Genomic DNA, 14,017 nt, shown 5'->3' with positions numbered 1-14,017 from the left:
TATTTTATTTTTTTTTTTTTTTAGGAAGTAGGCCAGCTCTGTCCTGAGGGGCGCCCTGGACACTGTGGCGATGGTTACAGAGTGGAGGATGATACCAAGGCCCACCCCATGTGTGATACTGTGACAGCTTTGAAGAGCTCCATCAGTGATAGGCTGCTGCACCCTTTCACAGGCCTTTTCTCCCTGCAACAGTCTGACTTAGAATTCAACCATTATGACCCCCCCTGTCTTTACTAGTACCATGCAAAATATGTCATTTAATGTATTTATTAGTGCAATAAACGGGTGTTATATAATGATCTACTTTGTAAAATAATCTTTGTCCTCCATTATTGTTTATACTGTTTTGTTTTATCATTCTACTTTCTGTTTTATCATTATTATTATGGTATGTTAGTTATTGTTTATGCTCTTTGGTGCTGTTATACTGAATTTCCCCATCGTGGGACTAATAAAGGGATTTCTTTTTTGAATTTGTGTTCTCAATCAGCTCAACTGTTCTCATCTGCATTTGTGTCCACATTTCCACCAGCACAGATCATGACAAATGAATGCTAAATGCAATTCAATGTCTCAAAATGTGCTCACAACCTTTAAATTAACAGTGTTTAACATCACTTCCACAACTGAAGCACCACTTATGTAATATGACTGATTAAGTGAAACATTTTTTCCAGCTCTCATATGCTGAGCTTTGGCACTGAATTCTCTATAGAGAAAAAAGATAATAGACATTGTTAAAATTTATGAATTTTACCTCTTTTCAGCGTGCTGAAACACTATCAGTGTCTCTAGTGTTCAAACTGAATGCACATTCATTCAGGTTGCAATATTATAACACACTCTTTGCAAAACTGTCAACACAACTCACAGCTTTACACGTAGCAATCATTTCTGTGCTGTGTTTGCTTCTAAATACTCGTCTATCCATGAAATACTCATCCAGGCTGACAAATCTTTATTGGAAACTGCTTTGTCTTAAACACAGAATAAATGAAAGCCAACAATGTGTTTTTTTTTAAATATACTGTTAGTTAAAATGATGTCTTGCATGTAATTTAACAAGAAAAGTAAACCTTTGTAAAAAAAAAAAAAAAAAAAAATGTTTGTGCATGCAAGACTTGTGCCATGTTTTGACAAAGTACCCTAAATTATCAGGAACTGTACTTAAGTAATTACAAATAAGAAGTAATCATATTAGGACAGCTGCTATAAGACTCTGTATGTTACCAATGGTAGTGATGACTAAGGGAAGAAGTTTTTGTATGAGTCTCCTATTACTTCCTCTTACTGTGTGTCACATCGGGCACAGTAATAAACTGCTGTGTCCTCAGTCCTCAGACTGCTCATCTGTAGGTAGACTTTACTGCTGGAGTCGTCTCTGGAGATGGTGAATCTACCCTGGACTGACTGGGAGTAATAGATAGGAGTGCTAGCTGTGCTGATATAAGCAATCCACTCCAGCCCTTTTCCAGGAGCCTGTCTGACCCAAACCATCCTGTAGCTGCTGAATGTGAATCCAGAGAGGAATCCATAGTCTGTGCAGGTCAGTGTGTGAGACTCTCCGGGCCTTTTAACCACCGGTTCAGATTCTCTCAGAGTCTGAGCATCAACACCTAGCGAGACATTAAAAAAACAAAAGATCAAAAACATCAAATAAATTATTCTCCAAAAATAAACATATCAAATCAAGATCAGAATAGCCTCACCTGCCCAGCAAACAGCTAAAAGCAGCAGTCCTAACTTGTAATCCATCTTTCAATATCACACCCAAAGTTGGCTGTTATCTGTTATTAAGTAGCAGTGGAAGACATCCCTGCTTTGCATGGACTCCTCCTCACAGGAAGGAGACAGCTGTTTTTTTCAAGACTCAAACTTGAACAATCTTACCAACATGCATTTTAGCTTAAAAGTAATGTATATGGACTGTAAGGATAAAGTGATGGCAGAGGAGGTAAAGTGTCCAAGTAACTCATGACATTATGATGCGTTATATAGTCTAACTGCTGTTGGGATGAATGACATCTTGCTGTTATATCATTTTACAGTTTATTCTGATTACATTAATCTAGTGGAGATGTCCAGGTTCTTTAAATAAATCAGTCAATAAATAATATCAAATACACTTAATGCTTACTGTAGGCCCAAGTGAGTGCAGCAGGGTTTTGTACGGATGATAAAAAACTTCAGTCACAAAGTAAGATCAGTTAGTCTTCACCTCCTCAGCTGAGCATTAGAAGCAGCAGTCCTGCCCTGCAGTCCATCATGTTACACTGTGTGCCCTCTGTTTTCAGCAGTCAGATAATTAGAGGTGAGACTGAAAAACTTTACCTTGACTCCTCCTCCGAGAAAGAAAAGTAATGCACATGTATACTAGAAATATTCATTGTATGGAAAAATGAATCTGTCATGTTCATGGGTAAGGGTCAGTGTAGAGAGACAGTAATAAATGTGAGCATGAGTGATAGCAGCATCTCATCCCAGTCCCTTCAGACCTGCCTGTCTGACTCAGATCATTCAGAGGGGGTACAGTTCAATTTGTGGCATTCTCCAGGCCTTTTTCACATTCATTCAGAGTCTGACTGCCAGCAGCTGTCAAAATAAGAGAAGACTGTCTCTTACTATTCATAATTACAGCACAGATGTGGTTGTGTGTTGCCAGTTGCTGAGTATTTGTGCAGGTCTGTCAATGGTTTGTATCACTGTGTAGTAACGCACACAGTAATAAACAGCCGTGTCCTCAGGCTGCAGGTTCTGTCCTGTTATTGTCACTGTTCCAGCAGAAGTGTCTCTGCTGAGGCTGAACTTGTTCTTTAAAGCATTATTTTCATAAATGCTCCCATCATTCCATATGTAGGAAATCCAGTCCACTGGTTTTCCTTCGCGCTGTCTGTTCCAGCCTGTTCCATAGCTGCTATCAGTCAAAGAATAACCAGAGACCTGACAGGTGATGGTCAAAGACTGTCCAGGCTGAACAACCATTAAGTCTGGCTGGATGTGATCAATACTGTACACACCTGTGGAAGCAGAAATCAGTATCACCTAAATGATTATTGAATTAAATAAATCATTATTAACAATTATTATTTAGTATTTCTATTATATTTAGCAGTGTGAATCAACTAAAATTTCTCACAGGATGCAGCAGCCAGCAGCAGGATCACAGCTACAGAGAACATGATTGTTACTGAAGCTGAGCTGATGTGAGCTCTTCTGTCCTCTCACTGATGCAGTCACACACCTGCCAATTATGAGAAACTACTTTATGCTGATCTGAATAGAGGGACTGTGCATTTGCACAGAATCAAATATGAAGGTTCAATGACTGTGACAGATGGACATATGTTCATTTTCTCTATTTCTTTTTAATTTGCTTCATTTTTGTTCATTATCTGATCTCTAAACTGTTTTCCGTCAGTTTTCAGACTGTTTTCAGACTCATACAACTGCTGGTTTTTGTTGTTCCCGGAGATGGTAAAACAGTCTTGACTGTCTGAGACCAGCATTTTATGCCACCACTAGTATTGTCAACCCGGGCAACTCATTCTATTCCAGTAGCCTGTCTGACCCGGGCTGTATAGTAGCTGCTAAATGCAATTCCAGAGGCTGTACAGGTCAATTTGTGGGACCCTCCAGGCTCTTTGATTGCTGATTGATCATGTTTTTGCTTCACTTTTTCAGTTTTTAAAGGTGTCACAAGAAATTCTTTACCTGCTGTGAGTTTATAAATCAATGAAAATTAGTAAGCTCATCACTGAAGTCACCTGCCCAGAAAATGAAAGAAAGAAAAAAAACTGTCCTGATATCCATCATGGAAAACTGTGAGTTAGTCCCTGTTATTCACCCCTGAGTCACAAGAGAAGATTTAAGACATTCAAGTTTTCCACTGAGGCTTTACAGAATGGATATATTTATTGGGGATTTTTATTATTGATATCTGGACAATGATTTCAACAATGTTATTTTTAAACAGAAATTAGCTGTTGATGCTGTTATGTGGGGATATTCTTCTTTTCTTTTTAGTTTTGTTTTTTATTGATCTCTCAGAGTAAATTTTCAATAGAAAATACATTCTGGAGGATTTTGTACAGCTGTTCTGCTGGCTCAGGTCACTGTGAGTGTCGAGCACAATAATAAACAGCAGAATCTTCACTCTGCAGACTGTTCATCTGCAGAAACACCTGCTGTTTGCTGTTGTCTCTGGAGATGGTAAATTTGCCTTGGACTGACTGAGAATAATAGATGTTATAACTGTTATAATGGCTTGCAATCCACTCCAGTCCTTTTCCAGGAGCCTGTCTGACCCAGGCTATATAGTAGTCACTGAATGTGAATCCAGAGGCTGTGCAGGTCAGTGTGTGGGATTCTCCAGGCCTTTTAATCACAGGTTCAGACTCGGTCAGAGTCTGACCATCAACACCTGTCAAATCAAAAAGAAAGTTTTAACACAAGCTCTAACTTTATGAAGACAAATAAAAATAATAATAAGGCTTCACCTGCCCAGCAGAGAGCTAAAAGCAGCAGTCCTGTGCTACAGTCCATCATATCAAACTGTGTCTCCACTGACCTTCATTCTCTCTGCAGCCTGATAAGTGAGTGAAAGACATCTCAGTTTTGCATTGGCTCCTCCTCACTGTGTGGACTGAATTGAGTGTGGACATTGTGTTTGCATCTCATATGTTGGAAATTACACTGTGTAAATATCTTCCTCAGTTCTGTCAGCTACAAGAAAAATGTAAAGAATAATAATAAAGGAGCATCAATCATGCACTGAGAGAAAAGTACTGCTTGTCTTACAAAACGTTAAGCTGTTCATTTAAGAGCTGTTATCATGTTGACAGAAAACATAGAAACACACTGGTTTCTCTCATTATGACTGACATTAGATTTTACCAGCATCTCTGTATCTGTGCCTGTTCTTCTATTTATTATTATTATTTAAGAGGCAATGATTTCAGGAACCAGATCACTGCATGGTTCATAAGTGGGTTGTAATATAACATATTTAATTGCTCTAGAATTTCCCAGATTTTTAAGATTAATGAGAAAAATCTGATAAACATTCAAAACACGTAAAAATATACATCAGTCAGAAGTGAGCATCACTGACTCATTGTCTCATATCAGACTTCTTATGCAAAGTAAGAAAAGAGGCTCCTGCTTCAGGTTGATGTTGTAATAATGTTTTCTTCACATGCACGCGCCTAAATATGTTTCTATTGCAGGTATAAATCTGGGTGAAAACTGAGAGTCATGGATTAAATGAAATGAAGCATCAGAGCAAAGGATTTGCACGGAGAATTTTTTTTGTAATCAAGTTCTTAGAGTTACACAATGAATCATTGCAGAATTAGCTATTCCTGTTGGTGAGAAACAGTGTTTCTATTTGCATTAAAGCCTGATACAGCTGCTCTCTGCTGTTGTCTTTGGAAATTCCTCTATATGCAAATAATTCCTCTTTTAGTATTAAGAGAGAAATTATTTGCATGCAGTAGATCTCCTTCTACAGGGAGAACTAGAGTGCATAGCTGAGAAAATATGAAGAGAGATTGAGACTTGAAAGTCCCATCAAGGGTGTTGGAAGCACTACAAGTAAATAGAAATGGGGAACAAAGCATCTGTTTGCAATACTTGTAGCTCAGAGATAACAAAAGCAGGTTCAATGATGGAATCATAATGGAGGCCATTTCAAAATGAATTTTAAAAGTTTTTAAAGGAAATATTACTCATATTAGTAAAAGATCCCACAAAAACTTCACTAGATTCTTTAAACACACCAAACAAAACACTGAATATCAGAAACATGTAGTGAGAATGAGAACGGGACAGGATGGCAGTGGCGCAGTGGGTCACCTCACAACCAGAGGGTCGCTGGTTTGAGTCCCTGTGTGAGTGCATGCTGTCATTGTGTCCCTGTGCAACCCACGTTGCCTAAGTGTGAATTTGGTGTTTGGTGGTCGGAGGGGCTGTAGGCGCAAATTGGCAGCCACGCTTCTGTCAGACTGCCTCAGAGCAGCTGTGGCTTCATTAGTAGCTTACCACCACCAAGTATGATTGAGGTGTAAATGAAATTGTAAAGCATTTTTGAGTGTCTAGAAAAGGGCTATATAAGACTAATGCATTATTATTATTTTAGAATAGGATTTTGTACATCTGCTCAAACGTGTTCAGTCACTGTGGCTCTCGAGCACAATAATAAACAGCAGAATCTTCAGTCTTCAGGCTGTTCATCTGCAGATACACCTGCTGTCTGCTGTTGTCTCTGGAGATGGTAAACCGCCCTTGGACTGACTGAGAGTAGTATTTGCTGCTACCACTAGCAGTAACTTCAGCAACCCATTCCAGTCCTTTTCCAGGAGCCTGTCTGTCCCAGTGCATGTTGTAGCTGAGAGTGTGAATCCATAGGCTGCACAGGTCAGTCTGTGGGACTCTCCTGGCCTTTTGACTGCTGGGTCAAATTCTACCAGAGTCTGACCATCAACACCTGTTAAAATGAACAAGAAAACTGTCAGCTGGTGTGTGTTGGTAAATCAATGAAAGAAATGCATTGCTCAGAGTGAATCACTAAAAATCAGTGAAACTCCCCACCTCCCCAGAATATTAAAGTAAGCAGCAGTCTGGTCTTTATGTCCATCATGTTAAACTGAGTTTACTCCTCATTCAGCATATAGTCACCAGAGTAGGTTTCAAACATCTGAGATTTGCATTAACTCCTCCATCCCCTGTTTTAAATTAGACTGCAGATTTTGGAGTCAGTCTGGAATTAAGGATGATTTCACTGTAGTTGTTTTGACACAGAAGTGCATTATCAAATATGGAAGCTTGTTTACACTACTGAAAAAAAAATGCCATCCATAACTTGAAATTTCAAGTTAAATATTTTGAAAATATGTCACAGGGTAAGAGGCAGGTTACATCTCAGACAGGTCACCAGCCTGTCGCAGGACCAACACAGATAGACAACCAAACACACTTCCAGCCAATTTGAAATTGGCAATCAAAAACCCCACTAGTTGCATATCTCTGGATGTGGGAGGAACCCCAAACAAACATGACGACATGAGAATACAGCGGGAGAGCCCGTTTGCCGTATATTTAGATGGTTCCAAAATCACATTATAGAGGCCTCTAATGACTACAATAAACTATGTAATGTAAACAACAACAATGATGGAAAATTACAGCATATAATTACAGACTATAACGCTTGTACCTGTTATTTCGTTGATGGAAGAGGCGATGCATGCTGGGTAATGTCAGACACTGGCTCCCTTTATTTTTCAATAGTACCTATAAAATGTGCTACGATGACTTTCCCGGTTGGCATATCTGTGAATTCCTAACGGGTTCATTCATTCCGCTTCAGTTTGAACATATTTCATCCTGTGGATTCATGCAGTCATTTACCATCTCTGATTTAGACAATCCAGCTTTTGGAGCTGTACCAAAAATTAATAAATAAATAAATAAGGACAACTTTAATGTGGGCCAAAACATGTGCAGTGTTCATCTAAGACTATGCCGATTAACGTATTTTTTATAATTTTTTTTTATTTCAAATCCGTGTCACTGACGTCATCGTATGCGACCATTACAAGAGCGCTCGGTGAGTGAAAACACACACCTGTAGAGATTTGATATAAAACACAAAAGAACCCGAAAGTGTCAGCTCACAAATTTCTTGTTAGCGTTTTTAGGAGTGAAGGGGAGCAATTTTGTGGCATAGTGAATAATTTAAGACATTTAAAAATATATCTTGCCACAGTACATTTGCGGTAAGCTAGCTAAGGTAGCGGCTGTTAGCCTATCAAGTTCACGTTTGGCTTACTTCTTACAGGTAATCATCCAGGTACAGTCACAGGGAGGGTTTGCTCATGCATGCTTCGTTACCTACATCACAGCAAAGTTTGTAAAGTTTAAGGAGTTTAATGCAGATCAGTGTTGCCACATTGGGTTGATGCATCAAATCTGTCCAGATGTATAATGTATACAGGTTCATTCATACTTTGATTTGTAACTTTTCAGTATTACACAGTAAATAAACAGCTGACCAAGAGCCCCCTGTAAAACATCAGTGGGCAGTAAGTAGATTTAATCTAACTTGTTAAACTGCATCAAGCTTTGACAGTTTGCCAGCTGAGTGACTGGGTGTGTTCAGATCAATAAGAATTGAATGTACATATTGATTTATGCAGTTTTCCTACTTGTTGAATTTAAAAGCAGGACAAACTTGGGAAAGAACACCCAAAATCCTCTCCACCTGTCTTTGCCAGCCAACAGTCCAGAAAATCTCTTAGTGTGGCAACACCGATCAAGAGAACACTGAAAAGCAAGCTCTTTCTATTCTGAATGCTTTTTTCCCCTCAACAGGTACCTCAGACACTAGTTTAATATCCTTTCCTACTTCCTGTTTGTGAAAAACACCCAAAGGCACTTTTAAGAGCCACGGCTGTCTCGTTTCTCTGTCCTCACTGCTGTCGCTGCTCTTATTTGTCAGTCCTTCTGTTGTCCCTGTCCCTGTCTCTGTCTTTGTTTACCTCTTCATCTTTTTTCATCTGTTTTACTTGTTTGTCAGTGGGCTGTTTAAGTCTTAAGTTGCCTATTTTTGTGTGCATTACTCTTTGTCTCAACATGACCCCCCAAATTCAGGCCCTGTGCATCTTGCCAGGCTCCCAATCAGGCAAGCAGAAAAACCTGCTCTGTCTGCTACGGAAGTCTGTCCACCAAACAAAGACTAAAAGAAAAGGTGGAGTCACTGGATGGTCAGTGGGGGAAAGCTGTCCTGAAAAACCGAAATGTTGGCCGGATAATTGATTGCGCCCGTATTGCAGTAAGTAAAAATCCTCATCTTTCATACATTAAGTGAGGTCCATTTGTTCCATATAATCAGTACTGTGAATGAGCACAACATGATCTGGGCTTTACAAGCAAAGTCCTGCTGCTACTCGTCTTCCTACTTTGATCCGTGTATAATGGATGAGCTGTTTTAAGATGTTACTGGCATATTAGCGCAGCTCATCATACATGGTCTTCATAAATTTCACAATTTCTTATATTTTAAGTTTTTTTTTTTAAATTATATGTCAAATAAGCTATGTCTGTTTATATTTTGCAACAGTATTTTATCTATATTTTGCTAAAGATAAACAATTATTGTGCTCTAATAAAACGGTGGGTTTAAGTAATCTGTGCCAACCGTTTTTGTTCATTTCAGGTGCGGAAACTTGAGACTATCGGCTACAAGCCCATTTTATTTATTGGCAAAAAAGATAAGGTCTCAAATAAGTGGGTAGCAGATGTTATTACCCATCTGGGCCCCAGTTCTACTACCAGAAATTTCCTGGAGAAGATGCAGAGGGCTTATGAATTTATCTTGACTAAGGGTAAGAGTAAAATCTTTTTTTGTGGTCACAATTCTTTCATTTCAGTTGGTTGAAGGTTGAAGAAGAGTTTTTACCCACAAGCCATCCGTCTGCTCAACTCTGAGCCCTAACTGGACTATTATTGCACAATGTAAATATAATCTATAATTCCATGTAAAAGTGTGTATAGTGTATAGTATATAGAGTATAGTGTATAATGTGAATTACTGACTTTATTTTTATTCTTCTTATTTATATGTGTGTGTATATATGGTTGCAGGTACAAAATACATTTTACTGTGCATTGTACTGTGTATAACTGTGCATGTGACAAATAAACACTCTTATCAGTTAAGTTTGACTTATATAACAGCATTTCACAAAAAGCTGTCTCAAGGTACTTTATGAGCCTGTACTGACTGTTAGATATGAGCACTTTTCTTTGAGATTTACAGATTTTTATGAAAGTAAATGTGTTTCATAGGATCCTCCACACCAGTGCAACCTGACATCCCCACAGAACAGCAGTGTGTGGAGCCCAGGAATGCTGCTGAAGAGCAGCCTGAGATGACCACCAAGGAGCATTGTGCCAATGAGCATCCAGAGACCCTCACTGACAAGCAGGCAGAGACCATCACTGAGGAGGATCCAACGATGCTGTCAGACGAGCTGGCAGAGAGTATTTTTGTACTTAATCTTGTTCCGGTCTCTCCTTCTAGTCCATGCTCCCAGTCTTTCCAAAAAAAGAAGAGAGAGAGAAGCACTTCTCCAACAATCTCCACCACCTCTCCACAACATGTTACAGCCACAGATCGACCATCTCTGCAGTCTTTTCATCCACCTGCTTGCCGTGACATCTCCCAGTCTTTAAGTCAGGGTGGCCCAAGTGCAAAAAAGGGGAGAAAGGGTAAGTTTTCTTTTGCATGGTATGTCTTAACATTACAGTACATTGTTCATTCCTAAATGAACTTGCAGAAAATTAGGCGTGTCTTGGCTGTGTTTGAGAACTTACAAACCAGTACACAGTATTTTATGCACTAGTTATTCATCTGTAATTTGGTTGCCTCTCTAAAATGGTTCATCTCAATCCCTGACTTAAGAGGACTTTGTACATCCACTGGATTTGATTGAGAAAATTAAAAACTTACTTTGAGAAAAATGCTCAAATATGCAAGTCAACTCACAAATTTTCACTTGAGTGAAATGTCTTTGTCATATTTTGTATTCAGTATATACAGAAATCATGGCTCTTAGTTAAACTTTTCCTTTTTCATTTCTGAAGGTTGTCGAAAATATAGCAGGCAGAAGATCTTCAAGTTTGAAGCGATCACTGGGAACAGAATAAATGAGGTAATATAGAGCCGTTTTAAGTTTGTTTTTTAATTGGCTGTTTACAATACATTTGTCTCAAGTTGTTTTCACACATGCACTCCAGCCATGAACTTTGCTGGTCATCACCTGGAGGATTTGCATGTTAGAATTCAAGTGTGTTATTGAGAGCAGTGTAGGGAAATGTCCCATGTGTTTGCATTTGGAGAGTGTATTTCATGTGTATGTTGTCAAACAATTCAGCCAAAATAGGCACAGCCGTTGTGTGCCTGCTACATGTAAAGAGCATTTGTTGCTCTGCAGCAAAAATCTACATGGCTAACACAGAGATGGCTGTGTCTCATTGAGGGCTCATAGAGTTTTCTCTGTAATCAGGCTGCCCTCAGTTTGTCTTGTTGACAAACATACACACAAATATACTTTATAGATAGATGCTGACCAACTGTGTCTCAGTTTCTGTGAAAATTGATGTGGCGACTACTGTTGTTTCAAGTGTGTAAATGGAGACAGCTTTTGGGATGAATCTTTATTATGTCACTGTACTGTCACTGTCTACTTCAGAGTAGAAGTTCATAATAATGTTTTGGTAAAAGCCAGATTTTTGTCCATTGTGATGTAGTATTTGTAGTAGTTAGAACACGGTGGACAAACTGCTGTAGTATGAAAAAGTTCAACTTCAAACAGTGTCATCACCTGATTCTTCTTTCACCGTCCAAAATTCATGTCTGAAAATGTGTTTTGTGATTCACTGGGTGTAGCTCAGGAGGTAAAGGAGGCCACCTGCTAATCTGGAGGTTGATTCCTGGCTGCTCCAGTCTGCATGCCAAAGTATCCTTGGGCAAGATACTGAACCCCAAGTTTCTCTCCAAAGCAACTGTTGGAGTATGAATGTGTGTGAATGAGGCATGTTGTATGAAGTGCTTTGAGTGCTGAACATAAAATAGAAAAGGCTATAAGAAGCAGTCCATTTACCATTCAGAGCTTTTTAAAGACACCTAATATATGCTCACCAATGATTAAGCTAAAATTCTTCTTTTCTTCTGTCTAGGGGAAAGCAGAATTGAAAGTGCCTTGGGTCCCCTGCTCTTTTTGGTAAGAAGTAGTTGATATTGAATTCACTGATGTTGAATTCACTATTTGCATTTACAGGCTTTTCAGGGGGCAGTAATTAAAATTGGGTTTTATTTTTTCTCCCATCTAAATTTTTGGAGAAATTTTGTGAAAATTTCCTCCCGTCATTGTGGAATCATAACTGTATTACACAACAAGTAATGTATTTGATACACTTTTATTATGATATTGGTAGCTGAGAGTGTTTCTTGGAACTGTGGGGGAAATACCTGCAGTGTGTCACTTGGATGGAGTAGTGTTGGGAATCATTCTGGCAGGACTGTGCTGTGAGCATGAGAGCACTCAGAGCAATAATAGGAAATAAAATGAGGACTGTGGAGAGCAGATGTTCATGTCTGACAAAGATTTCTGTGTGAACACACCTGAAATGGTTAAGAAGTGGAAGTATTCAAATTCTTTATAAAAGAATTACTAATATCACACTGAAAGTTTTCAGTGGTTTACATTCTCTTTTTAGCATTATTATAGTGTGAGAACAGTGCATCTCTAAAAAGTGGAAACAAAGAGCTCAGAAAAATATCTTCTTTTTGTCTCTTTGGTGCCGTTAACAGAAAATCACTGAGGAAGCAGAATTTCGCAACATACAGCAGAACACAGGCAGCACAGTGGGGTGGTGGTTAGCACTACTGCCTCACAGTTAGAATGACATCTAGGTCTGGGTTTTATTCCACCTTGGCCCGGGCCCCTCTGTGTGGAGTTTGCATGTTCTCCCTGTGTCTGCGTGGGTTTCCTCCCACAGTCCAAAGACCTGCATTTGAGGTTAGGTCAATTGATCACCCTAAATTGCCCATAGGTGTGAATGGTTGTCTGTCTCTCTGTGTTGGCCCTGCGACAGGCTGGCGACCTGTACAGAGTGCACCCTGCCTTTCACTCTATGTGAACTAGGATAAGCTCCAGTGCCCCCCCCCCCCCCCAGACCCTGAACAGGATAAGCGGAATAGAATGGATGGACAGCAGAACACTTCAACCTTTATAATTGTCAAAAAGAAAAAATCACATTTGGAGAAACTTTGTTTTAACTTCACAGAAAGGACATGAAGAAAAGTTAAACTGAAAAGCAGGAACTAAGGCTGTCATACAAATACTAATGAGTGCACCATTTCAGTCTGAGGTGTAGTGGAGTAGAAGTAGAAAAGAGCTATAAAATTTAAGTCATAATTTTAGTGCAGTACTTAAGTAAATCTATTTTTATTATATCCTACTGCTTGGTGTAAGCAAAATCTCTATGTGCATAAAGTAACTCCGAACCTGATTTTAAATGTCTTGGTGTTCTTTTGTTGCAAAATTATATTTTTCAGTGGCAAAATCTGGGATGACACGTGGGAGCCTGCCAGTCAGTTTCACCATCACTTTGCCGTGTCCGAAGTGCCGCCTCCTTCAGCCAGCGAACAGCTCTCTGGATGATATTTTGCTGGTAGTTTTTTCTTTTTTTCTTTTTTCATGTTACATTTAAGTTTGGATATCCATATCTGCAAACTGTATTTGTGTACTCTTTCCTGGGAACATTGTCAAAAATCTGTGGAACCAAAGATCCACACGTGTAGATACCACATTGGTTTATGCTGTTCATTGAAAAGATGCGTTCTTTTTAAGTGGTTTGATTGTTACAAATGTCTGACATGTATTTATACTTGTTTAAATGCTTTTTGTTTTATGAAAAATTCATTGTCCTCTGTGTTGGTACTGACAGTAATTTTTCTGGAATCTGATGTTAAATGCTTTAATTGTACAGCACCTTTTTTTGTTGTGTAGCCAGGTCTTTGCAACAATAATAGGGGGGTATAATTCACAAAATGAATATCCTGTTGTGTTCAGTATGACATCAAACTAGCAACAAAGCCCATAAACTCATCACTCTGTTTCCTTTATTTCTCAAAGGAAGGTGGTATTGTAACCTTGTGTTTTGTTTGTTTGTAGTTGCATGAAGTCTGATGTGAATTGTATATTAACTATCATCACTGCAAATAAACTTTTTAAAACGTTCATTGAGATGTGAGAACTTGAAATGTTTTTCATGCTGATGTTCAATAATTTTTCCATTATAACTTATATTACAAATTAGGATTCCATGAGACATACCTGGAGCAGCACAGTGGTGTGGTGGTTAGCACTGTTGCCTCACAGTAGGGAGGTCCTGGGTTTGAATTCACCATCTGGCCAGTGCCTTTATGTGTGGAGTTTGCATGTTCTCCCCA

General features: G+C 39.0%; 1 protein-coding gene and 1 gene segment (V, D, J or C); one reads left to right on the top strand and one right to left on the bottom strand.

The window, feature by feature from the left end:
- Nucleotides 1-1,285: 1,285 nt before the first annotated feature.
- LOC115784006 (Ig heavy chain V region 914-like) lies at nucleotides 1,286-3,179 on the bottom strand. The segment is given in 2 exon segments: nucleotides 1,286-1,616; nucleotides 3,137-3,179. Coding segments are annotated over 2 exon segments (372 nt in total).
- Nucleotides 3,180-7,595: 4,416 nt separating this feature from the next.
- LOC115783994 (uncharacterized) lies at nucleotides 7,596-13,712 on the top strand. The gene is made up of 7 exons (XM_030735032.1): nucleotides 7,596-7,606; nucleotides 8,650-8,830; nucleotides 9,215-9,383; nucleotides 9,847-10,269; nucleotides 10,645-10,712; nucleotides 11,740-11,783; nucleotides 13,121-13,712. Exons 3-7 carry the CDS (start codon nucleotides 9,350-9,352, stop codon nucleotides 13,224-13,226), a joined length of 675 nt encoding a protein of 224 aa, XP_030590892.1. The 5' UTR covers nucleotides 7,596-7,606; nucleotides 8,650-8,830; nucleotides 9,215-9,349; the 3' UTR covers nucleotides 13,227-13,712.
- Nucleotides 13,713-14,017: the final 305 nt, after the last annotated feature.

Source organism: Archocentrus centrarchus, chromosome 8 (assembly GCF_007364275.1).
Source record: "Archocentrus centrarchus isolate MPI-CPG fArcCen1 chromosome 8, fArcCen1, whole genome shotgun sequence".
Classification (NCBI taxonomy): Eukaryota; Metazoa; Chordata; class Actinopteri; order Cichliformes; family Cichlidae; genus Archocentrus; species Archocentrus centrarchus.
This window is presented reverse-complemented; position numbering and strand designations above follow the sequence as displayed.

Bases quoted from the DNA above. Each gene is read 5' to 3' on its own strand.
- LOC115783994 (XM_030735032.1), top strand. From the start codon at position 9,350: ATGCAGAGGGCTTATGAATTTATCTTGACTAAGG. The intron at 10,270-10,644 runs GTAAGTTTTCTT...TCATTTCTGAAG, and splicing joins TGCAAAAAAGGGGAGAAAGG to GTTGTCGAAAATATAGCAGG. The intron at 10,713-11,739 runs GTAATATAGAGC...TCTTCTGTCTAG, and splicing joins CTGGGAACAGAATAAATGAG to GGGAAAGCAGAATTGAAAGT.